The following is a 27,413-nucleotide window of genomic DNA, read 5'->3' on the forward strand; positions in this document are numbered from 1 at the left end:
AGTGAGTCCAATTCAGATTGGATCGCATCTTTCCACTTTGGCCAATCATTTATACACCGACATTCATCAACCGATCTAGATTCATGATTCTCATCAACTTCTATAATATCAAGTGCTACATTTTATTAGGCTCCAATTAAATTTTTTTTATGATTTCATTCTCTTCAGAAATTGGCTCTTCAGGAGCAACCTCTTCAAGAGGTTGAATTTTGTCATGACATTTAATTTCCGGAAATATTTGAAATCAATTTATACCTTATTTAGGTAGGCCGGCCTTAAATTTATTTGTAGCACTTGTGCATGTCCTTCAGGGACATCAATTTTAATCAAGGTATTTCCTGCAGGAATAGTTGATTCAATAACTCTTCTAGAGTCGATATATATATATCTGACAACTGGTTTGCAATTTTCTGCAAATGAATAATTTCTTGAACTTTCAGTTCACATTATTTTGTATGAGAATCGAGGAAATCCAATTTTTCAGGTGATTTCCTTTCGATTGATTTCTTCCTCCCCTTAATGTCGGGAATCGTAATTCATCAGAATAAATAAATCATTTAATAGATCATTCATCAAATATTTTACGATATTTAATCGTAAAAAGTGATTCATACCCGACATAAATTCTAAATTTCTTTTGGAGCCATATATAATATAAAGGGGGTATGTATAAATACTTGTCGGCTTTCAAATATTCTCACTTTTATCAAATCACATATCCATTGGGATCAGTAAACTTCTGGTTTGCTGCAATTGATGATTATAAATCAAAATGAGAATGAAGACAACTATATCGATAACCATTTCTCTCTCGAATGGTTACTATAATATAATTAACCTTTATCTCACTTGATTTCTATATATGATCTTTATTATTGTCTCATTTAATGTCTCAATTTGATATCCATTTCAACGGATATTCAAATTCAATAAATTTTTCGAAACATGGTAAAAAGTAGTACTTTATTCATGATAAACTTTTCTCCTACGGAGAGAAATATAGTAGTGGCTCTTCTGGAGTTTTCAATCACTTAAGCATTAACACTAATTGTGTTTGTCTCTTTTGTTGAAAAATAGTGTATATAGTAACACTTATTAATGAGACACATATCATTATCACCATAATTCTTATGGGACAAATATCATCACTATAATCCTTTGATCCCAAATGTTAAACATCTATTTCTTTTTCGGGAAGAAAAACTAATTAAATCAATCATCATACACCTTCAGGGTGTTTAAAGAAATTGGCCATGTGAAAATGCTATTATAATTTTGATTCGTCAAATGTACTTCGGGACATTTATCTTTAGGACCTTTATTTTTGTGTCCTTATCATTATTATCCCACTTCAAGTGGTAACTTTTTCTCTTGTCATGGTAAAATATATATTTACCAAAATCATAATCATGGCAACAACCATAACTAATAAATTGAAATTTAGTCGCATTCACTTCTGGGAATGGACTAGAACTAGCATGCAATAAGTACAGAATACTTCTCAAATTTCTCTTAATATTGCTACTACAGGAGCATATTCGAGAAACCAATTGTGGAGAATATCATTTTCAATTAAGAAATAATTCTAAACATAGTAAAATTGTGTACTTGCAGCCATAAGTAAATTTATCATATCAGATTTTGAAATAATGACCATTTTCTGGTGGCCAAATATTTTCGTTAAAGAACGACCATCTTCAGGTGATCGAATCTTTTTCTTTAAATATTTCAAAGGACAAGTAGATCATCAAATATAATTGATTTTCTATAATAGCATCTCCAAAATTCATTGCATCAGAATATAAGTATTTATAACAAATAATTCTAAAGATAAATAAGTAGAATTAAAGGGAGAAATATTATCTCAAAGATATCAAACAGTATATATTTGTGTTTAATGATTGCTCAGCAATAGACACTTGTATTTTTTTGATCATTCAAATGTTAGCCATAAGAAATTGAAATAAATTTATGTGTCAAAAATTTACCTCAATAAGTAGACAGAAGTTGCCGAAAAAATACGGGCAGAATCTCGTGTTTCACTTTTACTCAAGGTAGAGGCTCCGTTTTCACATTTTCCTCAAAAATAGAGACTCGTGCTGATAACGTGTTATAAAACTAATAAAATGAAATACTACAATAGGAATTGAAGAAGGAGTAGAGAAAGGGAGAATGATATCCTTATATTTCAACAAGATACAAAAGTCCTCTCAAAGGGTTTCAATGTACCTCTATATATAGGCACTACAAAATTAAAGGTACATAAATCCTATTAAACATCCACTACTACAATAATATGAAGAAACCTATGAAACGGTTTCTCCACTACATGAATAGATTTATGAATTGTAACTTCTATACATAATGTAATCATAAATCATGAATTAATTCTCTTGGGAATACAAAGGGACATCCATACTTTTAATTGTTTCATAACAATTACTTCAATTGTTAGATTTTTTAAAAAGTAAGATTAATTAAACAGTGTGTATAAATGTAAATGATGATAATAATTATTAGTACGTGTATACATATGATAAGTTAAATGAAATTTAGATGTATTAACAAACACCTATTGGAAAACCCATAAAGAAATTTAACTTCAAATGACACGTAGCATCTCAGTATTTGTGTCGTATTTGAATGGTTTAATTACTACTAATAAGCGACTTTATGTCTGCACTGTTTTTGAGTGAATAATTTAGATTTCCCCAAAATAGGTATTTTCTTGGTATTTTTCTTGTTTCTTTTTCGTTTCCCTAGATTTTTAAACGGTCCAGGTGATCTTGTGTGATTAGTCAGTATCCTTTTCATCCATCCACATTGGATTCATTTCACGAGGGTTGTTGAAATGAAAGATATGGATTTTAAGGTTCAAATCACCGTGATTAAATGAAGTTTTGCTATTTGAGGTATAAGCACCTGCGACCACCAAGGCGCAGGCATCACATAATTCGCATATATGATATACCAATCATCTCAAAGTTGGAAAAACAAATATAGATTCTTTTTCTTTCACATCCCAGGTAGTTAATTAGTCATCTTGATGCTGCAATGCGGACTGACGAAATGAAATGACATCTGCATGGTACATTGCATTTTTCACAAGATCTCCCTTGTCAATTTGCTTTGTCCTTTACTGTCTATGGTTGCTTTATTGTTTTTTCAAGCACTAACCATCGACCAAACTCTGTGATACTACGTCTTGGGGACTAAATTCAGATGCTGCATAATTCTAAAGCTCTTTGTAACATATGCTTATAATTCCACACGATTTATTCGTGTTAAAACTGATTTCTAGTGTGCATAATCATGAGTTGGGCTAAAATTTAGTGTCAACGTGAATTTGCAAATTGTAATACAGGACTAGATAAAAGCCATTAATTTTGCCTAGAGCTCTAGCACGACTTATAAGACTGCTCTGAACAGATCGAGTTCAACTCAAATTCAAGTAATCCTAAACTTAAATAACGAGCTAAGATAGAACGCGGGGGATGAGATGGTAAAATGCCCAAGCTAACACTAACACAAAAGCCCTGAACTTAACTTAAAGGCCATGGATCTCATCTTTCATTAAATTCAAATCACTTGCCATGGATCAGTGTTAATCATCTCCAGTAGTGTTGCAACTCACCAACTCTAAATTTGAACTTAGCATCTGTTAGCATTAGAAAAAAGATTAATAATAATCATAATAAAAAAGTGAAACAAGGGAAAGTGGCCAAAAAACAAAAAATGAAACAAAAAATAAAAGAAAAAGAAAACAAGAGACAGGGATCCAGTGTCAGCAGAGAATAGTGTAGGAAATGATCCAAGGAAACAACGATAAAACCGATTTGATATGAAATCCCGGATTTTGTTCCTGTGTCAGTTGATAGAGGGGCGTACTAATTACTGGCTTGTTGTGCTGCTGGACCATGGATTCAATAACAGGACATGTCAAGAAGACGACGAATAATTTCCAACTGGAATCAAGGACAGATATTGAAAAAAAAGAAAAGAAAAGGTAGTACTACTAATTAACTACTTACGTTTTACTAAATCGCCATTGAATAATTGTTGGTTAATTGAAGGGCCGTGAGCTTGGAAAAGTAGTCAAGAATTAAGGAAAAGAGAACCCTCCAAAATTAAAGCCTATAGCTATGTAATAAAAATCTTTTGCTCTCCATCACCATCATCATTATCATACCTCTTGAGATTCCTTCTTCGCATATTTCAGTCATATATACTATTAGTTAGTTAATGGGCATGCCCTTTTCGTCCTTGCCCTGCTAAAGCATGGCTTGGCACCAAGATGATAACATTCTTTAGAGTACTAACATATGTTTTCTTTGTTGACAGTAGCAGTTAATCGAATGTTTGAATGCCATTGGCCCTTTTTTCTCAAGAAAAAGTTGTTCACTGGCTTTTTAAGAATAAAGCTGAGGTACCCTTCATTTATGCTCCTAAGCCTAATCTATAAGATTTGCAAATCAGAATCATGGGCCACTAGCTAATATTCTAAAGAAACTCGTACAATTTGCAGGGCCAATACTTTTGATTTTGGAATTTCGAAGAAAAGAAACAAGTAAGATATAATTGTAATCGTAATCGTTCCGAAGGAAAAACAAAAAAAAGGGAAGAAAGATTGGTTTACCATATGATTAGGTTAATCACTTAATTAGTGATCAATACAAAAGGGCCCTCAAGTTAATCAAATGGTCTATATAGCATTACAGGATTATGGATTACATCCTCAAGTAAGTAGGGCCGAAGAATTAATTTACCTAGGGAGCATTATCATTAATAAACATGTTAAAAAATATGATGAAAAGGAAAAGGAAAAGGAGGATGAAGTTATGCTAAAAACATATAGAATTTAAGAAAAAGTAATGTGGTAAACTTGTTGGGGTCTGCCATTTAGCAATTACAATAAGGAAAAAGGCTTTCTCGGGGAAGGGGGGTGGGGTGGGGTGCATTGGAGATTCTCATTTGGTTGGTTGTGGTATGGTATAATTGGTGAATCGAAACAAATGTATGGCCGTATGGGGGTGGCAGATTGGTCTCTGACATGCACAATCATCAAAGAGTGATTGAAAGTCGAAACCAATGTGAGGGCAAAAAGAGACGTCAAGTGGGCCATTCCATTTGTTTGGGGCAAAATCTTTGCTCTACGGACTACAATAATAGAGTCTTCATGAACAGCTCCATCGATTTGACTATTCAATGTGCACTAAGACCCGTACCATGTCTCCAATATATTCGCCACAGTTTTATTTTCCGGACCTTTTGACACGGGAATTTCTATTTTACGTCCACTTCCATTCTAAGCCAAAGAAAAGAGATGGATTCAACCAAAGGAGTCTATAGAAAATTTAGAGGAAATTGAATCATCACTAGACTAGACAAGCATCTTAGCATCTATTGAAATGGTTCTCATGAAATGGTTCTAAGTGGCCACCACCTCTCCTGGTGGGATGGGACGTTAGGAGTTCAATCCTTGCCTCCTACCAAATTGTCTGTCTCTCATGGATAACTCGGTTGGTCTCAGCAAGCCTCCTTAGGAGCTGGTGTCCAGTACCCGCAAGAGTCCGAATTCTGTGGTTATCGTGTTCGGGGGGATGGGGCCTCTCCTCCCGGGCCGGAGTGGAATTAGTCGGACCCCGTAAGTATTGACCCGGACACCCACTCCGTCAGCAAAAAAAAAAAAAGTTGGAATCCTCTATGCTACTATTCGGTGTCAAATTCAGTGCCAATTCCACTTATCATATGATGGTAGAAGAAATTTAAATAAACAGGACACTTGGCATAAATATGGAAGTGACACTGAATTGTCACTAGAAAAGTGGCACTGAGGATCTCATGTGCCAACCAAAAGGGTCAATGGAGAATTTAGAGGGAATTGAATCGCTACCGAACTAGACGAGTGTCTCTGTATTTATTGGTAAATTTTTCTAAAAATTACTGGAGAAAAATGTAATTCAAGAAACTTGAGCCCTTTAACCTACACATAACTACATAAGGAGAGCTTTAACCTTTTTCGCAGTGGCCAACTACCTCTACGATAGTTGGTTTATTTTCCAGACTTGTTGGTTGAAGGGAAAAGAGAGATTTACTGAAGCATACCTACAATTGGGAACAAATGCCTCACTGCTAATTTGCCTAACACTTCAATTGTTTTCTTTTTAACTTTTTATTAAAAAATGTAAGTAAACAAGATTATTGATTTACAATTGAACATTCAAAGGTTGGTTTTAGAGATTGGGTTAGTCAAATACTACTGCCTTTTTTTTTTTTTTTTGTTGTTTGGCCTTTTCATATCCTTGTTAACGAATTAAACACTCGGAGTCGAGGTGTTAATTAATTCTCCTACTCAGTCATACAGTAGTGACAATGCCGCAGTCCACTTTTTAATCACTTGGGATCCTCGGTGACATTTTTTCTATGGCAACCCAATGCCACCTATAATATTGCACCAAGTGTCCTGTTATTATTTACACTTTAATTTTCTAATAATTCAACTTTTTTCTAATAATTCAACTTTGTTTGGTTTAACACAAGTGTAAATAATAACAGGACACTTGGTGCAATATTATAGGTGGCATTGGATTGGCATAGAAAAAATGTCACCGAGGATCCCAAGTGCTTTTTAATGCGACATCTAATTTCTCTCAAGATGACAAATTTACTCTTTTTCAAGTGTATTCAGTATTTGACTATTGAAGGACATAAATAAATTATTATAGTATTTGATAGTAGATATTTGGTGTGGAAATAAAAACAGGTGCTGTGGATATAGTATCATTTGTCCTCAAGGGCATATGATGATATTTGAAGGACATAAATTCTGTCCAGTATTGTTGTTGTATATTCGTAGAACATAAACGTGTCGTGGAGAGAAAAATGGAGAAGTAGGATCCATGGCAGCAAAGCAAGCCAATCCAATCGGGGTTGGGAAACTGTTAATGAGGCTATCTGTCTCAGTGAGTGTCTCTATTTGCAGGGATTGGGACCTATCAGCTGGGGTGGGTCTGAACCTACGAGACCCTTCCCCACCCCTGCTCAGCTCAGAAAGATTACAAAATCATCAGCTCCAATTCAGCATTCCCTTCCATCTCTACTCATTTTTTTTTTAAATATGATAAAATTTATTCTATATCTTTTTTTACTCTACACTAATACTTTATATTAAGAGGAAAGGGAGGATGTAAGGGAAAATTCGAAGGAGATTAAACCGCTATCGAACCAGACAGGTACCTTTGCAGTCACGGATGAAATTTTCAGAAAATTCTAAATAGGAATACAGACTAGAGACTCCATCCCTTGACCAAAATCAGCAAGAGTTTTAAACATCCCCCCTAGAGTAGTTGGTTCCCTTCAATCTCTACTTGCTGTCTCCTTTTTTAAAGGACGTATTGGAAACAGAGAATTTGGTTTGGGCCACAGGAGCTGAGTAGTGCAGGACATGGGACCCTGATAATTTGGTTTTAATTTGTTTAATGCTACTTCATGTGAATAGCTAGTCTCCTTTCTTCCTACTTACTTCCAGCTCAACCAATTGTCAATTGTCCCCGGTGACAACTTGCGAACTGGGGCTGTCCTTCCTGAGAATTTTTTCCTTCCTGGGACTGGGGCTGTCCTTGGCCACTGCTCTAGTAGTTCACCAGTCAAATCCAGGTGTGCTGCAAAGAATGTCTTAAGGGATTCAAACTTCGGCTAATGTCCTTTAGTTTACTAATCAAATCCGTTGTTTTAACATAAAAAAGGTCAAGGGGTTAAAGTTTCAACGCCTCTTTTATCTCCACAAAAAAAAAAAAAAAAGGGGGATGCCTTTTTTTGTTTAGTTGGAATGAGGAAAAAAGATCAGTACCATGCTACTATATTATATAGAACGAGGAGAGCAATGGCGGAAAGGATAATACTATCAAACGAAGTGCATTGCATGCATAACCGGGTCTCTCGGATCCTGTCCTGTGAGGCACTGACCGAACCAAAAGGGGACTATATTAGATGGTCCAAAGATGAGATCTAATGTTTCTTTATCTTTTCCTGCATATATATATATATATATATATATACACGCATATCTATTCAAAGCTAAATATAATCGGGCAAGTTTGCTTTGATTATCAAGATTTCATCATCAATCAGAATTGGGAAATAAACAATGAGAAAGCAATAGAGAATATAAAAGAAGCTTCTTTAATTCATTCACCACATCTGAAAATGTCCCCATCTCTCCCTTTCATTCTCCCCCTATATTTCTAACATAGCAAGCCCTTTTTTTCGCTCTCCAATCCCCCTACAGACCATATGGAGAAAAAGAGAAAAACAAAGACTTTCCAAATGAATATAGAAGAAAATAGTAAGTGGAAATATATATTCCCCCCAAAAAAAAAAAAAAAAAACTGCCTAAATTCTAAAATCGCAACAAACTTTCATATGTCACTGCAGCCATAGTGTTGAAGAAGCCTATTGGCTTCTCTAAGACCGCTGAAGTATGCACCATGTGTAGTTGAATAGTGGGTTCTATGTGTTGCTTCCCCTGCAAACAAAATTTGAAGCGGAGGAGAGGGAGATTTGGGAGCTGATGAATTGCTTATCTTGGGCAATGGCTCAGCCATGGTGTCCATATCATCCCCACTTGATCCAACAGCGACATAACTATATGACCCCAAGAATAGAGGATCATTCCCCCATTTGCTCTTCAAAATTTTGGCAAATTTTATGCATCTTAAGTTGGAGTTTTCTGCAGAATTTGCATCCCCATTGCATGGCTGGTTGGAATCTGACGCAACATGGTAATGGGTGGATTTTGAAAACAAATTGGAGATTGTTGTTGAAACCCCATTAAGGATATCGTCGTCGTTAAGAGATTCAAGCTCCAGGGCCTCTTCACCTGCAAACCAGGATAAGAGAACACTGGACTTGCTGTAGATTGGACTGAGAGATGCTGTCCTTCTCATCCACCAAGGGATGTCTGGATGCCTTGATAATGTGTGGTCTGATTGATGGAAAACCATCTGCAGGTTCGGGAACTTGATGCTGCTCTTGAATTCTTGACCATTTGTTGGACTTAATTGCAAAAACAGCTTGTTAACAACTCCATACCCAAGTTTTGAAATTGCTTCAGTCTTGAAACCAGGAAGTGGAGGATCGAACATACCGGCATCTTCGCGAATTCCATGTTTAAGAACTCCCAGTGAAACTGTGAGAATGACATGGTCTGCTGACATGGTTGAACCATCCAGAAAATGTAGCTTCACTGGCATAGTACCATGACCGTTTGGGACTGCTGCTATCGGTAAATGGCCGTCAGGCTGCCATTCTATTTTGGTGACCTTGCGGCCTAATTGAACCAAACCAGCGGGCAGTACAGAAGCCAGTGACTCAATTATGCTCAAGTAGCCTTTAGCAATGGTTATTTCTTCACCTGGAAACAGAATATACTCACTTTCGGCGTTATAATCCAGAGTATGCAAATCTCCAGCTGAGGTATATGTCCTCTGCGTGTTTTCGTGCATTGCAAAAATGGCCTCTTCGAGTGCTTTTCCGCTCCAATTCCCAAGCATTTTGACCTGATCCCGCTGGTGCTTCATCGAGCTCCAGTAAGCATCCAAGCCTTTTCGAAGAAAAGAACCAATACTGATGTTTCCAGGGCCGCAAGATTTAGCTGCAAGCTTGAGAGAACTGACCGTTTCATCTTCAATCAATTTTCCCTGAGAAAAATCCATCAATTTCTTGAAAAGACTAGAAATTGGCTCAACAAGAGATGGATTCAACTCATATCCGCCTTCAGCTATTGTAACTGGCTCGTCCGAAAAGCTATCCATGCACTCCCATGGCTGCTCAGACTCGAGCGAATTGATTTCTCGAGCAATTTTGTGAACTGGGCTACCTTTAATACCGTGGATCCATGTAGCACCTATCTCAATCCTGTCACCACCAAACTCCGAGGTGTTGATCCTCCCACCAATTCTTGTTCCCCCTTCCACAACACAAAGCTCAAACAAATCTTTGGAGCCAGCTGATTTGTAGAGCTTGTTAGCAGCTGTTAGACCAGCCATTCCGGCTCCAATTATCACAATTCTTGGCTTCCTGGTAAGCATTTTTTGAGTATCTCTTGCACTTCCTCTAGCACACAAACTGAAATACAAAACAAAGACAGCAGAGAGTGAAATTGTGAAGTGAGAAATGTACCCTAAGGAGGGAATATACACACACACACACACACACACACACACACAAGAGAGCAGCATATATTGCCTCAAGAAGAGGGCTCTCTTTTCCCGGCTAGTTTCTTTGTACTTACTTTTACATTGTTTATTTCCATCTAATAAAAACAGGGCTCTACTTTTCTTGAACCCGCTCTAGCCTCTACCTCCAGCTACACGTATCAAATGCCCCAATGAGGCAATGACACTGATAAAACATCTTTTTAGTCTCCCACAATCCCGCTGGATACCTGTAGAACTATCCTCCATCATAATGTACTTGAGAGTGTCATAAATATTAAGGGCTCACGCATCTTGTATGTGTCTGTATGTAGATGAAATATCGAGCAGTGTGTGTTTAGTTACCCCGGGAGGTAGAATATATTGATAAGAACACCAATAATAGGCTGATGATGCCTTTTACCAACCTCACATGTGTATCAGGTACCGACGGCCCACCAATGCCAACACTTTTGATGGTGCTGATTACTCCATCAGCTTCCATCTCATGAACTCCTTTCGATCTTTTCGACCTGCTAATTAGTCAGATTGCTAAACATTGATTAAGTTTCTTTTCTTTTCATATTTTACCCCCACCCTGTGATGGACAATTATCGTGTGGATTATGTTATCCCTCTCATTCAACGCTAACCTGTGTGACATAGATTTGGTTTACGTATGAGGTTTCAGTTCCATGCTAAGACAGCATTGGCCAACACGGATTTTCAACTGCTTAGATTGGTGTCATGTTTTACTTTTAAAGTTATCTTGAAATAGCAATCTCTTTCAAAGCGCAACATCTGAAATTTGTATCGATCCCTCTAGATTCTAATGTGTTGAGAAGCAGACATCTTGGTGTATTCAGCATGCCCCATATGTTTTTTGGACCCATATGGGGCGTTCTGGAAGCAAACATCAATGGGAAATTTATCTCTACTGAATCTTTAGAAGCACAAAAACTAAACAATAATATTGATTCCGATGATAATGAGCTGCTTAAGAATCAGTTCAAGATCACACACAGTGCTTTGCTTCCAAATCCATATATATATATATATATATATCGATTCCACGCTCAAAAACCTTTTTTTTTTTATAGATACTATAATGGTTGAGTAGAACCCTTTACAGCCCTTGGACAAATTTTTTACCAGATGTTCTTAGCGGATTTTGCAACAGCTTAGAAAATCCTCTAACCCTACGCATTTTGCAAAAGAGGGTGCTTATGCAGATTAATATGTGTAGCTCAAAAGTCTAATCTTAAAGATGCGACATTTTTACTGAAGTGAGTCATGGTCAGAGTGCTTTGATGGTTAACGTGCACGTATTATTCAAAAAAAAACTTGGATTAGCAAGTCTTTAAAACGGGGCTAGAGACCTAGACCGGTCATTTTTTAATATTAATCATACTGGTATTGGAGTAGTCACTACTCGATCTAGTCACCATCTCCAGCCTATTTTTCTCCCTCAAGAGTATATGATTAACCAGTTTGCATTAAAGAAATCTATATCCTTTTATCAAATCTTCATAAAAGGCTGTGCAGATATGTAAGCATCGTGGGTTGATGATCAAGGAAGAAATCAATGAAGGGGAAAAAAGCTTGAGCAAGATTAGATGTTTCAAAGGTGATGCTTGAAAAGATTAATTATGTCTATTGCTCTTTTCTGTCGGTCCACGGGTTTTTAGCCGCAGCCCCAAAATTATGATTCATCATCATTTTCACTACTTGCAAACGTTATCATTGCTCCTTTTACAAGAGTTTTGATTCCTACGTCGTACCTGTTACTATTGTAACAAGAAGGGTTTTGATTAAATCCTGTAATGCTGTCAAACAGAATCTCAAGAAGGCAGATTTGCTGCTTAGCAGGACTGGTATTTTGCGGGATAACATTTAATGAAGAAAAGCATTCTACTACTTTTAATTAAGCTTTTTTTTTTTTAAAATTACACACACACACATATATATATATATATATATATATATATTTTTAGCAATAATCTAAATTTAAGCTTAATTTCAAGTTCTGCATTCAGAATTCAACTGAGTTCCTCAATGCATGATTAAATAGCCTGCATGAAGACGATGAGTGTCTTAATTAGCTTCCTCCCGCCAAGAATATATGCTAGAGATGTAAGTATCAAAATCTCGTATGACTGGTATGAGTTCCATATTGCAAAGAAATTATTGCTGTGTGTGTGTGTGTGTTTGAGTTCTTATTAATCCTGCCAATCAAGCCAAGTTGATATCTGATAAATTTTTATTCCAAGGAAAATGATGTATGTATAATTTTATAGAAGAAGCTGTCACTTGAGACAAAACACATTTACATAAAAATCCCAACTCATCAGTACTAATATTGCTGAAGCTGATCATACAGCATTAAAAAGTTGATTGCAAGTGACCAAATCAAGACTAGTCTAATTATAGCAGGTACTTGCATTCATTATTATATAGTTCTTGTTTGAATTCAAGAGCGCATCATTAATTTGGGGTACTAGAGTACGTATAAATAATCACTTAAGGTGATGCATCATTATCAAGGTTTAATATCAATGCCTGACGAAGAAGTCAAAGTAGTCCTTGAGTTCCAAATTGCACTCCACGTCCTCTCTGGTCTGGTGAATGAGACTCCTCAGCATAATCTCCCCCTTGAGCGCCCAAAAGGATTCGAGTCAAATAGGTAGAAATATCACAACATCTATGTATGCTTTGACGGTCGTGCTAGGTATTAGCATACCAACGTCATCGCATCAATTTCTTGATCAAACAAGCGGCCCATCTCTTGCGCATTTATTGATAGCCCTATAAACAAAAAAAAAAAAAAAACTTCTATCTATTTATATTTATATCGAGAAAAATCGTCCAAAATGTCCCTCACATTTTATAAAATGACCTTTTTCGTCCCTCACTTTTAAAAGTGTAATTTTATGTCTCTTTCATATTCACATCGGTCAAATTTAGTCCCTAACTAGGTTTCCAATCATTTTTTGGCCGGAATCCATCACGTGTAAGGCACGTGATCATTTTTGAAGGGTAAATTTGTCAAATTATATTTTACATAATCTGATCTATAGTCCTCCACATTTTTATAAAACAAATTTTTTCGTCCCTCACATTTTATAAAATAATTTTTTCATCCCTCACATTTCACAAAATGAATTTCTTTATCCCTCACATTTCAAAAAATGAATATTTCCATCCCTCATTAATTATGTATGTGAGGGAAATTCTAAAAAAAAAGTATGTGAATACATTTTGTTTAAATACATGTATATGTCTATTTGATTTTGCTTAATAATACGAATAGCATAAATATATGTATGTGTCTATTTGATTTCACTTAACAATACGAATACCATATATTATGCGTGATCATTTGATTTCATCTGGTATTAGCTAGTAAATAATCTTGCATTCATTGTCAAGTTGGCCAATAAAACTATTTTCGATCAAAATACAATAAGAATATGCAAATTAAAGTTCTATTGGTAAATATTAGTCATAATTATACAAGAAGAGAAGATAGCCCACAAGTTGGACCCAATTACATACATGTGTTTATGCTATTATTATTAAGCAAAATCAAATAGACATATACATGTGTTTAAAAAAATGTATTCACACACATAATTAGTGAGAAATGAAAATTTCATTTTTTGAAATGTGAGGGATGGAAAAATTCATTTTGTGAAATGCGAGGGATGAAAAAAATTATTTTATAAAATGTGAGCGAAAAAAAATTTATTTTATAAAATGTGGAGGACTATAGATCAGATTATGTAAAATATAATTTGACAAATTTACCCTTAAAAAATGATCACGTGCCTTGCACATGATGGATTCCCGCAAAAAAATGATCGGAAACTTGGTTAGGGACTAAATTTGTCCGATGTGAATATGTAAGGGATATAAAATTACACTTTTAAAAGTGAGGGACGAAAAAAGTTATTTTACAAAATGTGAGGGACGTTTTGGATGATTTTCCCTATTTATATTTATATATATGCACCGTGGTACTTCTATCTATTATTTGACAAGTGAGTTTTTTTGGTGTTTGTCTAAAACTTTACTGTAACTTACTATAGAAGTTTTTAAAAAAAATTTTTGAATTGTGTAAATTTTTGTATATTTTGAAGTGTATAGTTTAAAAACTTTAAGAAGTTTTTTGATATTACTGTAGTAAAAGTTTTTAAAAAACTTATAGCAGACAAACTTGGCAAAAAACTCAAATTCCAAACAGGGTCAATTGGTGTTTGTTTATGTAGGAAAACGTACTAGTAACTAATGGAGTTACGGATTTTGGATTCAAAATTTTCTACTTCCGTTTCTTAAGTTCCATGTGTTTTCTGCTTTAAAATTTTTTTTTTTTAATAAAGATGGAGTTAATATACATTTGATGAATTAGGAGGGTGGTTCGGTCGGTCCATCAATGCTCTTACTTAAAACATATGAAGAAAAAAAGCAAGAAAATATTATGGGTTGTTGATTGTTGATGATGGTCGGTTTCGATGAGACTAGCAAATTTTGCTTTTTTTCTTTTTTATGTTTGATTTGGAACAATTGAAATGAAAATGAAGTGATGGGTGGTCTTGTCCTTTTCATCTCGTCCTGGTGTCTTTCACTTTCACTTTCACTTTCACTGCTTGGGGGTTGGGGGGCTACGTCACCCACTCCTTTTCTTCGTATATAATTTCAGACAAGAAAAGGAAACGCCATGCTGTGCGGGGCTATGTTTGTCATTGCAGACTCTTCTGTTCATCATTTACGGCGCAATCTATAAGTTATTGTACACTTCCCATTTGGACCATTCGGTTGCCGTCCAATATACTACAACTACAACTTCCAATTGTAATATGTTCTTTTCCGGTAGAAAAAAAGGGGGGGGGGGGGGGGAGGCCTGCTTTCTTTTACAATTTGCTCAACAGCATTATTGCTAAGGGGTCATATGCATGGATTGGCCTTGTAATTGCACCTTCACGAACGAGTGATTATTTAGAACCGAGCATCACATTTGTCCGGTGAAAGAGTAAGTGACAGGCGGCCCAATCCCACGATTACGTTAAAAATTGGCCCTGCATGGCAGCCTGAAATTGACGTCTGGGCACCCCGCGGACCGCCATTTCGGCCATTGTCACGTTTGAAACCGAGTCCCCTGGAGAATTTCCCCATGCAAGAACAGTCAATCACATGATAGAATGGCTTATTCCCAGTATAATTCCCAGTGAAACTAGTAGAGAAATCAATTCTTGTGCCAAAATATAAGTCCAATGCTGCTCAAGAAGAATGCTTCTGCTAGCCAGAGGAATTGAAACTTTCCCGGTGGATTAGACTTGCCACTCGTACAAAATAGCAGCAGGGCAGAGGCAATACCTAGTGATGCAGCAATTACAAAAACCAGAAGCCATGATTTTTTATAAAGAAAGTTCCACGTTACTGCCAATAGGACAGGGGCTTATGCAGTTGACATAACTGCAATGAACTTGGACCATCTCTCCCCACAAATTATTGGAATCGTCAATTTCCTAGGCAAGTCAAGAGGCAATTCTAGTGTGCACAGAATTTTTCCGAAAGAGCACCTTAGTACTATATCTTTCTGTTTAACAACTGCATATTATCTGATACGAAATATGGGCCGCTTATGGGCCATGTTTTGGGCTGCAAGAGATTGAATCTTTTAGTAATAGTTAGTAGTTTATTTTCTAGATTTCTATTTTTTTTGCTAGGAATAAATTCGGTCCAAGACCTCATGTTGAGTTGGATCCGATTTATAGAGTCTAGGCTCACTATAACTTAAGTTGGTTAATTAGCTTTTATTGGGTTATGTTGGGCCAGCTTAAAGCCTTCATTGGATCAATTATAAGCTGACCATTAGATAGTGGATTTGAGTAGTGGAATCGGACCAAAGGCCTAGCCTAGCCGAGTTAGGGTTTTGTCTTGTAAGGCTATATATAGCCTAGGTTTTCATTCATTAAAGGACAGAATTCAGATTTTATAACATAATTGTGAGTTTATTCACTCTCTCTTGCTTCAAGGGAATTTCCTTTGAATACTTGAGAATTAATCTCAAGTTGTTCATCGAACTTATCAATCAAGTAGTCTCCTTGATTGTGGCGTTCTTCTAAATATACTTTGGTTCACTAAACTGGCTAGTCATGGGTTAAGGATTCTCCTTAGTTCGTGGCTCATGATTCTAGCAGGGTCAAAGTTCCGCAAATCCACTCAACTTGGTGTTCGTCTAGATCCGTCTCACATCATCTGGTATCAGAGCTTCGGCTCTTGATTCAGGTTAATATCCTTTTTCTTTTCTTATTTGTCTATTTTTTTTTTCTATCGAAACCCTAGCCGCCTTTCAATTTTAAAAGAAAAAAAAAATTTTTGGTTCTTGTTTTTTTTTAATTATTTTATCACTTGAGTCTAACCTACCCCCTTGATTGAACGAGGTTGGAATTTCTTGGTGTGATTACGTTCTTGAAAACAGGTTTTTCAAGGGTTTAACTCCCATTAAATTTCTTCCAAGTGAAGTCCTAACCTTGCATCGAGTCGTCAAAAGCAAAAAAAAAAAATAAATAAAAATACTGTTCACAGCGGTACTGTTCATCGGAACTGTTCACACTGTAGCAGTACTGTTCATCGCCGCACTGTAGCAGTACTGTTCATCGTACTGTAGCAGTACTATTCATCCGAAAATTATTATTTTTTTTTTTCTCTTTTTTTCCCATACCTTGTGGTTGTTTCTTGTTGTTCTTGCTTCTTGTAGTTGGCTTGATAATTTCTTGAAGTTCTTGGATTACATATAACATTCTCCGAGTTACTCCTTTGTAAACAAGCATTCGATTTGAGGACAAATCGTCTTTCAAGAGGAGGGGAATGATGAGAACATGAAGATTTGCATGGATTCCTTTCATTTTACAAGTCTGCACATTCTAATGATGGTTGATGGTGCAATCGGGCTCGAGAATCATTGAAGATCCAAATTTTCCAAATTTTAATTGGCTTCCAAATCTTGATTGGTATCTTGATTGATATCTTGATTGATTTCCAAATTGAGAGTTAAGTAAGTTGTTTGAATTAGGGATAAAGGCTAAGGTCATGTTGACCATAGTTAAGCCAATTTGAATTAGTTAGTTTCCTATTCTAGTTGAATTAGAGTTTTAGGAAAGCAGTTAATTGCTTCCAAATTTGTTTAGGAAGTTGTGTCAAATTTAGAAGTCAAGTCAAATAAGAAAACTTGTATTGTTTCCAATTTAGATTAGGGTTTTGAGTCTTGCAAGGCTATAAATAGCCAACTTTATTTAACTATTGAAAAACACAATTATGAGATGAATAAAAAATTGAGAGTTTTCTCTTTCTTGTTCCTTTGGGAGCGTTCCTTGATACAAAGTGAGTTGTATCTCCTTTGTTCAAGTTTCGGCTTATCAATTCAAGACCATGTTGAATTGTGGCGCCTTCTACACTTGCCTGAGGTTCACTAATTCGTTTGGTTACGGGTTGAGATAATATCAACAAGTTCGTAGTCACGGGGATTAGAGGGGTCGTAAGGTCTTTCCATCTTTGTATCCATAACCTGGTCAAGATAGATCCTTCCGCTGCCTGATCGATTTGGTTCTTCAAGACAGGTTCTTGTTGGGTCGAGTACGAAATATGGGCCGCTTATGGGCCATGTTTTGGGCTGCAAGAGATTGAATCTTTTAGTAATAGTTAGTAGTTTATTTTCTAGATTTCTATTTTATTTGCTAGGAATAAATTCGGTCCAAGACCTCATGTTGAGTTGGATCCGATTTATAGAGTCTAGGCTCACTATAACTTAAGTTGGTTAATTAGCTTTTATTGGGTTATGTTGGGCCAGTTTAAAGCCTTCATTGGATCAATTATAAGCTGACCATTAGATAGTGGATTTGAGTAGTGGAATCGGACCAAAGGCCTAGCCTAGCCGAGTTAGGGTTTTGTCTTGTAAGGCTATATATAGCCTAGGTTTTCATTCATTAAAGGACAGAATTCAGATTTTATAACATAATTGTGAGTTTATTCACTCTCTCTTGCTTCAAGGGAATTTCCTTTGAATACTTGAGAATTAATCTCAAGTTGTTCATCGAACTTATCAATCAAGTAGTCTCCTTGATTGTGGCGTTCTTCTAAATATACTTTGGTTCACTAAACTGGCTAGTCTTGGGTTAAGGATTCTCCTTAGTTCGTGGCTCGTGATTCTAGCAGGGTCAAAATTCCGCAAATCCACTCAACTTGGTGTTCGTCTAGATCCGTCTCACATCATTATCCTCATCATAATTCTTTAAGGTTGCAGAATCATCATCTGCAACAAAGTTGCCTGCAGTTCTGGGGATTCCTGTCGGTCGTTTTTCACTAACGCCAATTTTCAGTTTTGGTGGCAGATTAGGCTTCTTTTTCCCTCTCTGCAAGAATTTCTGATGCAAAAATGGAACCAACATATATAGAAGCAACAGAGGTAGAAAAGCAAGACAGAAACATTCCCTGTAATACTGGAAGAAATAACTTTTCTGCTTTGGTGCCTGATTGAAATGCTTATGATTCCAACGACCACACAGGACACAAGAAATGCACCACCCAAAATGCTATTCAGGCCAATATCATCAGTATTTCATCTCCCATGAAAGTATGCCGGCAAAAACGTCCGATGCGCCATTTCGAAGAGATAGAAGAGTTACACCAGCAACGGTTGGGGAGAGCTTCAAACATCTTGATAAGCCCATTAGTGAGGAACAAAAGTAACTGTTGGCAGTGTCACCAAGGAGATTGAAAAGCAATGCTAGCCAAAAAGCAAGCAAACTATAACCAAGTCCTGGGCTAAATGTGCAATAAAACAGCTCCAGATAGGAAACGTAGTCCTGTGGTTGACATCCCAAGTGGGATTTTACATATAAGCACAGCTCTACTACTTGTAGGTTTGAATCTCATTACAACCATTATCTTCATTCAACAAGATTTGGTAGTTCTTGATAGAAGGGTTTTTCCCTTGTTGAAGTTGTTTAGGAAATTTGAGTTTGAAGATTTAATATTGATACTGAGGCATAAGGTAAGAAAAAGGAAGATTACGTTGAGAAAAACAGTGAGACACTCGGCTTTGCGAATTAAGAGGAACAATCCCATGGTTTAGCAACCATAGGGAGAGGAAAATAGAAAGAAAGAGTTGTGTGGGAGAGAAAATTAATGAGGTCCGATGTTGAATGAATCAAGAATCCTAACAAATGTCTCGTACAGGGACATGCATGATTGAACAATCATAAGGGACTTTTTGAGGAATAAAGAAACACTTAAAGAATCACACTATATAACCTATTGATGCTAAGGTTTATGATTCGAGGAGATTCTCATTAATAATTTCGTGACCATGCCGAATACACCTTAGTTTCAGGCAGCCAAGGTTACCATTTTTCAGACACTGCTTCCCCCGGTTGGTAGAATAGAAAACTAACATGCGATATTTGCTCTAGCTAGCCAATATACATTTTCTCTGGTTATGCCCAGAGATAAGTCGATGAAAGGAGATGGGCTATTGTATCATACAAATTTTTGGATCATACAAAATGTCAAAAGCAATAATGGGCATGGCTCCAAATTTTTGGATCAAGAAAGCAAATTTCTGTAGTAAAGTGCAAATGGGCTCGAACTAATGGATAAATGGAGGGACTTCCTTCCGCGTCATACTTTTAATGGTTACAAATATTGATGAAAATCTGTCGTCATAAGTAAAAAAGTTTATATTATTGAATGAATTTTTTTTTTCTTAAATACTTGGTAATAAATTGAATAAATTGATAGCGATTTTCTTTGACCACGAGACATGTATTGTAAGAGTTTCTATCGAAAAATTTTGAAATTTTCATTCTACTTAATCACCTAAACTACTTGAATGCATGCCTCTTTGGCAACTTGATTACTTTACTCATCTTCAAATCTTACACGTATAAGCTTGATGGATAAGAATAAGGGCTAATCTTATATGCACTATTACAGTTAGATGTATGACAAATGAGTAAAAATTTAGATTTCAAATTTAAATTTAAATAAATTGTCATGCATCCAATGACGACAGTATATATGTACATTGTCAATGTAGATGATTAATTCTAAAAATAAATTAATAATTCAGCAAAGCAAAAGGCATGTTATTTTACTCCATTTCAGGTGTTGATGCACAAAGTCACCAATTTTGGAATTAGGTTGCCATAACTTGTTGTTGATAATGAACTAGACATTGCCATGTCATTTGAGACACTAACCGTATCAATTACCCTTTTAATCTTAACTCATAAGTCGTAACTGAAAAATATAGAACCTAGATTACATAGATGGATTCTGAATTTATCCTTTCAACATTCGCATACTTCTTATGGCAATAGCCTATGCCTTGTCTTGCCTTTTTCCGAGAGCAGAATCATCAAAAAATTTAAAATTCATCATAAGTAAAATGCAATTTTAAGTAAGCATAATTTATGATTAATTTCTGAACAATGAAATTAAGTAAAACACACTTGCTGCTTTTGAAATCATATATTCTTTTTATGAATGAATGGAGAAACCTGACTCTCCTATTCTTCATAGGACGTTTTACCATGTAAGAGAGTTTTTCAACCATCATTTATCTTTTTCGCCCCTATTTTTCTCATTGACAGATCCCATTTTTCCCACCGATGGAGGCTTCCACTATATTTTTTTGAATCAACAAAATGTTGTGTTCTACCACAGACAGCCACCTACCACAGAAAACCAAAAAATTTTGATTGTTTTTTTTTTTCACAACGGAGAACGTTGGTTTGACTTGAACGGAGAAATTTTTCCAATTTGAAAAAGTCCCATGCTCAATCTTTGAATTGTCAAATAAATATATGTTTGACAAGTTGATAGATCTAGCCATGGGTAAATTCCGTGGGACTAACTGCTTCCTTCAGATCTATGGCATTACTACTATAAAGGAGGAAAACTGTCCAAATCGCTATATTATTATTATTCAACAGTTAGATGGCATTCTAAAGGAGTATTTCTAGAATCAGCCCACCACCAATCATAATCCTTGAGGTTTTTCTTTTGATGGAAATATATGACAAGATTATCGACGACAAAACTATGTATGAAAAAAGTTAAGGTTTCTTAGAAAGAGATATACATGTTTTTATGTGAGGAATTACCCTAATCGCCTCGGGCCGGCAACAGGATGACAGTGGAAAATATATAGGTAAACAGGTTATTATGCGTGCCGCTTAAAGATGTATCCTTAAGGCCTTGCTGTGGAAAGGACGTTTCTCATACTGTCTGCCCCAAGTTCGGCCAGCTATATGCTTCACGATGCACCTTAGTTGTCTTCCTTATCATGTGCTGTATATTAAGATTGTTTTAACTTTTTGCTGTTCTACTAGAATTTTGTAGCTTTGTTTCTACATATATGCCCAAAATGTTGATGTGAAATTGCTTTTTGAGAGGATGGGCCATTTCGTTTTCCCTTTGAAGTACCTATTTAAGGCGTTATTTCATTGTGTTGTTAATGACAATAATACAAGCAGTAGTCGTGGATGAAAAGTTTTGGCTGATAATTCTGTATTAACAAAAAATGGACATGACGTTTTAAATATTGTCTTATCGAGACTGTAAAATCTGACTCAGTCCTGCACCAGTAACATTTTAGATGCTGAAAAACTTTTATCTTCTACTTTCTTTACTGAATAACTGTGCTATTTTTTTTTTTGTTGTTTGTAGGAAAATCTAGCACACAACAAATCGTTTTATCATTATGCATTAAATCATATCATAGTAGATTGCTAGTATTGTTTACAGTCCGTCCATATCAATTTGCTAGTATTGTGCTTATCAAATAGGTAAATTAAGTAGATGAGGTAGCTCAGATTTTTTATAACTATTCCGCCGGGGTGTAATAACTTGCTTCAAAGATCTTGCCGAGGAGAAAATTTATCATAGTGGTGTAATGGCTAAAAAAGTTTTTCTTGCTGGAGAAAAAGTCAAGCTTTTGTTTGCTCTGTTCAATTGCAAAGATAGCAAGGAAAAGGAGTGGAAAGACGACATGCAACTTTGAGATGGGGTGCTTGGGGCATATGTTCAATGATATACTGCCACCACCGCAGCCTCCCGCATCCTTAGTTGCAAAATACAAGTCTTTTTGTAAAGTAAAAGATTATTTCGGGTGAGTTTCTAGATCTTTTTTGGTGTTTATGAACTTTTTATGTTTTATTCCTTGACTGAGTTTTATTTCATTTTTCCTTCAGACCAAAAGTGTATCATCATTCATATCTCTTGTCTCATGAAGAGCGCGAAGCTTTTCAGATTCATGCACGTCCAAGGTTGAAAGGTAGAATGCTACAATGAAAAAATACAGTTTCAGTCAGGTACTGGATTGCTAGGATTGATGAGGCGAGAGTCTGCGGTGCAGTACTTATTTACCCTTACCTTAAGCGCCAAGAAAAAGCTAATGAACTAGCTTGTCTGGTGCCAAACCCACCTGTTGACATAAAATGTTGTTGATAATGAACTATACATCGTCATGTCATTTGAGGCACTAACTACATCAATTACCTTTTTAATCCTAAGTCACAAGCAGCAATTGAAAAATATAATTTATCCTTTCAACATTCGTGTGCTTCCTGTGGCAATAGTCTGTGTTGCCCCGTCTGTTTTCAAGAGCAGAATTATCAAAAATTCAAAATTCATCGTAACTAGAATGCAATTTCAAGTAGCAAAATTTATGATTAATTTCTAAAGGCAAACCTCCCTACTGTTTTTGAGATTATATATGCTTTTGTATGAATGAACGAAGAAACTTGACTTGTTTTTAGCTTTCTAATTAAACGAAGGCAAATATTTGAGTTCCTAAATCATCGGCATATATTTCTCTAACATTTAATTTTCAACATTGTTTTCGATGTTGTACCTACAACTCTTTTTATAGGACCCTTGCACATATAATTGGAAATATGAATAGTTGTCTTGTTCCCATGTTTAAACATAGGAATGTACTTGATTGAATTTGTTGAAAAAGATATAAAAAACTAAAATCTATTGTAATTTATTAGAACTTTCTATAAAAGGTACCTAATGTAAATTTTTTTAAATAATTCTTTAATTCATTAGAAAATAAAAAGGCAAAAATTGAGATGTACGTCAATTTTTAGTTACTTACGATAATTTATGCTATTCAAATTTTTTCACCAAAAAAAAATTTACATATTTCCAATCATTACATCTACATCTATATCACCATTTTTCCTTTAATTAATTTCTCCTGCCTTACTTATTCTTTAATCTTTATAACTTTATTTGACTCCTGCACGTCACATAACAATAAATCATTTTGGATAGAGTATTATTTGAAATAATTATTGTAGCACTTTTTATGGTGTGATATATGTGAGATAAAAAGGTTGTTGGAAATATAAAAAGGTGGGTTGGGAAATGTGTTTATAATGTAAGCGAAATATTATTTGAAATAATTTTACTATCCAAACAAGCCCAATTCTTTTTTGTTTGCCTATGTACAACAATTCAATCTTTATATATATATATATATATATATATATATATATATATATATATATATATATATTTATACATACTTCTTAATCAAAACATTTAATTGAGAGTCAAAATTATAAGTAAATGCGAATGGTCTACGAACTCATGTCACAAAAGAAAATTCCACGGAGTGAGTATTATTTATCGGAACACGGTAGTCATTGTAATACTACCAAACGACCAATAAGAAGCCAGTAGTAATATTTTGTACATAGAGTCGTTACACGATATTTCACTCATGAATTCATTCACCCCTGAAGTTTCAATAATCAATGGTTCACGGCAATCAATCAATCAATCCTAAGGGAGTAGTAGGAATCAAAAGTATGCATTTACTAATAGGAATGAATGAATGAATAATCCTAAGGGAGTAGTGTTATCCTAACCCAATATCCCTAATACTACAATCCAGTGACTAATATAAGATGCTAATATTCAGCTTTCATCCACTCAAAAAATTTTCAATAATCATTTATTCATTCGTTGATGCTGTTATTTAGAACACAATAGTGATAAATAGTGCTAAGCCGTAACTAATGTGATGGAAATTTCTCTACTAGTAGTAATAGGAATGACTATTGGAAAGGTGCTTACCTAACCACATTAATTTAACACATGCAAAGCTAATACATAACTCCTCCAAATAGATTTTGTGATTATTCATTTATGTATTACGTTGATAGGCAGAAGTTAAAAAAAAGTTTTTTTTTTAGGCTCTGAAACGCGTAATGTCTTAAGTAGTTTATATAGTCCTCAGTCATGATATCCTGCACGATTGTGTTTGGATTGTATTTTTTTAGATTTTTTGTAGAAAAATTATTGTAACGATTTGATATATGTGAAGTAAAAAGATAATAAAAAAATATGTTCACGGAAAACGTAGCAATTTTTCTTTAAAAAACTGCTGTCCAAACAGGGCACAATTTCCGACGGCAAGTCTTAGTCCAGAGCCCACTTGACTCAGCCCAGCCGCTACCTCCTCTTGAGTAAGTGCCTGTTTGGTAACATAAAAAAGTGCTGAAATTGAATTCATTCAGACATTCAGATGTTGTGGGTGTTTGATAAATAAAAATTCACCTGCTGAACTTATTAAGTGGTGCTGAATTTGTATGTATTTTTTTCAGCACAAGAATCGTAGCTGAATGTTTAATTTGATAAGAGTCAAGAGATTTACTTCAACTACTTTATCATTCTACCAAATATATCCCTGTTTGTTAATTACATTCAAAATCCTTATTTAATTAAACAACCTAATATTCCCTATTCAAAATCCTTATTTAATTAAACAAAACAACTTGATATTCTCTATTCAAAAATTTTTTTTAACAATAATATTTTTTTGCAGTAATTTTCATCCACAAACATTTATATTTTGATATTTTTTTTGTGCAAATAAATATTATTTATGTGATGCAGCTTATCCACACACACATGACTTTATGACACCATATCGAAATATTAGATATTGGTTGTCTGATTTTCGAAATGGTTCTCGTCCAAGATCAAAAGAAGAACGCTTTAAACCAAGCACATGCAAGATTGAGAAATGTAATTGAACGTGCTTTTGGAGTATTAAAAGCTCGTTTTCCCATTCTCAAAACGATGAAACCATACCCTTTTTCCCACACAAAGAAACATTGTCATTGTATGCATTGCTCTTCACAATTATTGTCATTTTCATACCTAACAATTTTAAGTTAATTAAATCATAGGTTCTATTTCCTTTTTGGATTAAAAGATAGAAGGGCAAAATTGTACAATTTAGCTTATTAAGCATTAAGTTATGAATATTTATCAAACAGTATAAATAGATTCAGCATTAAGATTCAGACATTCATATATCTCTTTTCAGTACTTAAAATTCAGCAAATTAATTATTTCAGTATTCAGAATTCAGAGTTCAGAATTCAGAATTCAGATTCAGTGTTATCAAACGGAGCCTAAGTCTTAACTAGCATTTTTTTTTTTTTGTGAAGGAGTCTTAACTAGCATTTGATGCAGGGCACAACAAAGTGAGGATAACCATTAATTAATTAATATTTAACGTACCAAGGACCGGACGGGTTGGTATTCCGGAAATCACTCATGCTTTCTACCCAAAAAAAAACCACTCATTCTTAGCCCTTAGGAACTGCTTGCTTGCTGGTACTATTTCAAATTCTTCAATTTTCCCCGCGTACATGATACAACTGCTACGCATTGTCAGATTAAAGTCCGAGCATAATAATTAGAAATGAAAAGGATATGAGAAGGGGTGAGAGGTGTAAAAAAAAAGAAAAGAAAAGAAAAGAGTGTGGTGTCCCCATCCATGCTAACTTGCCCAAGAAAACTTTGAAGAATTTCTAATTATCTACCAGAAGTTACATGATAAGAAAATGCTATCATCGTTCCAAGTGAAGGAAACAAAGGCTTAGATGGAGGAGGATTTGATGGTAAAGCAAGAGAAATTATGAGTAAAAAATTTTAGATTCGAAATCTCCTACTTACTTACGGAAAAAGGAAAAAAAAACTTACGTGCAAAATTGCAATCATATTTAAAGCTGGGCGCTTCTTTCGTGAAATAGACTTGCATGATAGGCCAGAACCGATTAAAAGGTCAATCACATTATTGTGAATAAGAACATCCGAAAAAAAAAGGGACAGAAAGAAGGGAAAGAAGAAGATGCTGCATTGAGGAAAACAAGAAGTGTGATTTGTATTTTTGAGCAGGATAACAACTCTGACTTGCTAGTTTTGCAGGTTTAGGATGATTTGCTCTGCTTCTGCTTTGAATATCAGTGTAGGATAGATCATAAAGCAGGAAACTCTGAACAGTGCGCCGACGGATGAAATTGGAAAGTTTTTACCTAGTAACTGCTCCGGGTCTAGTTTTAAGTTTCTTTTGTTGTGTTGTGTGTGAGAATTTTAAAAATTCAAAAGAAGGGAAAAAATGAACTTCAAAAGAGGAAAAATATCGGTTTTTCATCCCTAAATTTTGAGTCATGGGCATATTTCGTCCTCAATCTTTTTGACATAACACATTTAGTATTTGAACTATCAATTTTTATCCTCCAATGAAAAACTAATTAGTAATTTGAACGAAAATTGGACACCTGATGAATTTGAATCCGTTGACTGAAAAGCCTTGCATAACTTAAAATTAGCAAAATAGGACAACTAGTTTTACTCTCCCAACTCCAATTTCCATTTATATTGATTAATTTCTTATTTGAGGATGAAATTGGTAAAAAATTGACAGTTCAGATACTAAATGTGTTATGCAGGAAGTTTAAGAACAAAATATGTGAATATGTGCATGACCGAAAATTTAAGGACGAAAACTGGCATTTTTCCTTCAAAAGAAGACAAAATCCGCTCCACGTTTTCTTTTTCAACTGCTGTTCAATTTTCTAATTTTCTAGAGGAGTATTATTACAGCAGTTGTCGCGGTACCAGTAGCTAGAATTATAGAACTGTGCTCATGCCACCAAACCAAACCACCTGAGTCCCACAATGTCCAAAAACCACCAATACCGCCGCCGCCTCGGCCTACCCCGGTTTTAACTCACTCCCATTAGCTTAGATCAAATGTAACCCTGCAGAGCCTTGAGTCTTGACCACCCCCTACTGTTACTATTTACAGTAGTGAAGCCTCTTTAAATCTTTTTACTGCTTCGTATATTCG

At 35.2% G+C, this 27,413-nt stretch overlaps 1 protein-coding gene and 1 pseudogene across 1 annotated transcript; both read right to left on the minus strand.

The window, feature by feature from the left end:
* Nucleotides 1-8,162: 8,162 nt before the first annotated feature.
* On the minus strand, nt 8,163-10,673 carry LOC113691289 (probable polyamine oxidase 5). The gene is made up of 2 exons (XM_027209384.2): nt 10,292-10,673; nt 8,163-10,125 (listed from the first exon to the last, which is right to left on the minus strand). The coding sequence occupies exon 2, from the start codon at nt 10,086-10,088 to the stop codon at nt 8,418-8,420; it is 1,671 nt and encodes a 556-aa protein (XP_027065185.1). The 5' UTR covers nt 10,089-10,125; nt 10,292-10,673; the 3' UTR covers nt 8,163-8,417.
* A 4,514-nt stretch (nt 10,674-15,187) lies between these two features.
* LOC113692897 (cation/calcium exchanger 1-like) lies at nt 15,188-19,318 on the minus strand (annotated as a pseudogene).
* Between the last annotated feature and the right edge of the window lie 8,095 nt (nt 19,319-27,413).

This window comes from Coffea arabica, chromosome 6c (assembly GCF_036785885.1).
Source record: "Coffea arabica cultivar ET-39 chromosome 6c, Coffea Arabica ET-39 HiFi, whole genome shotgun sequence".
Taxonomy (NCBI): Eukaryota; Viridiplantae; Streptophyta; class Magnoliopsida; order Gentianales; family Rubiaceae; genus Coffea; species Coffea arabica.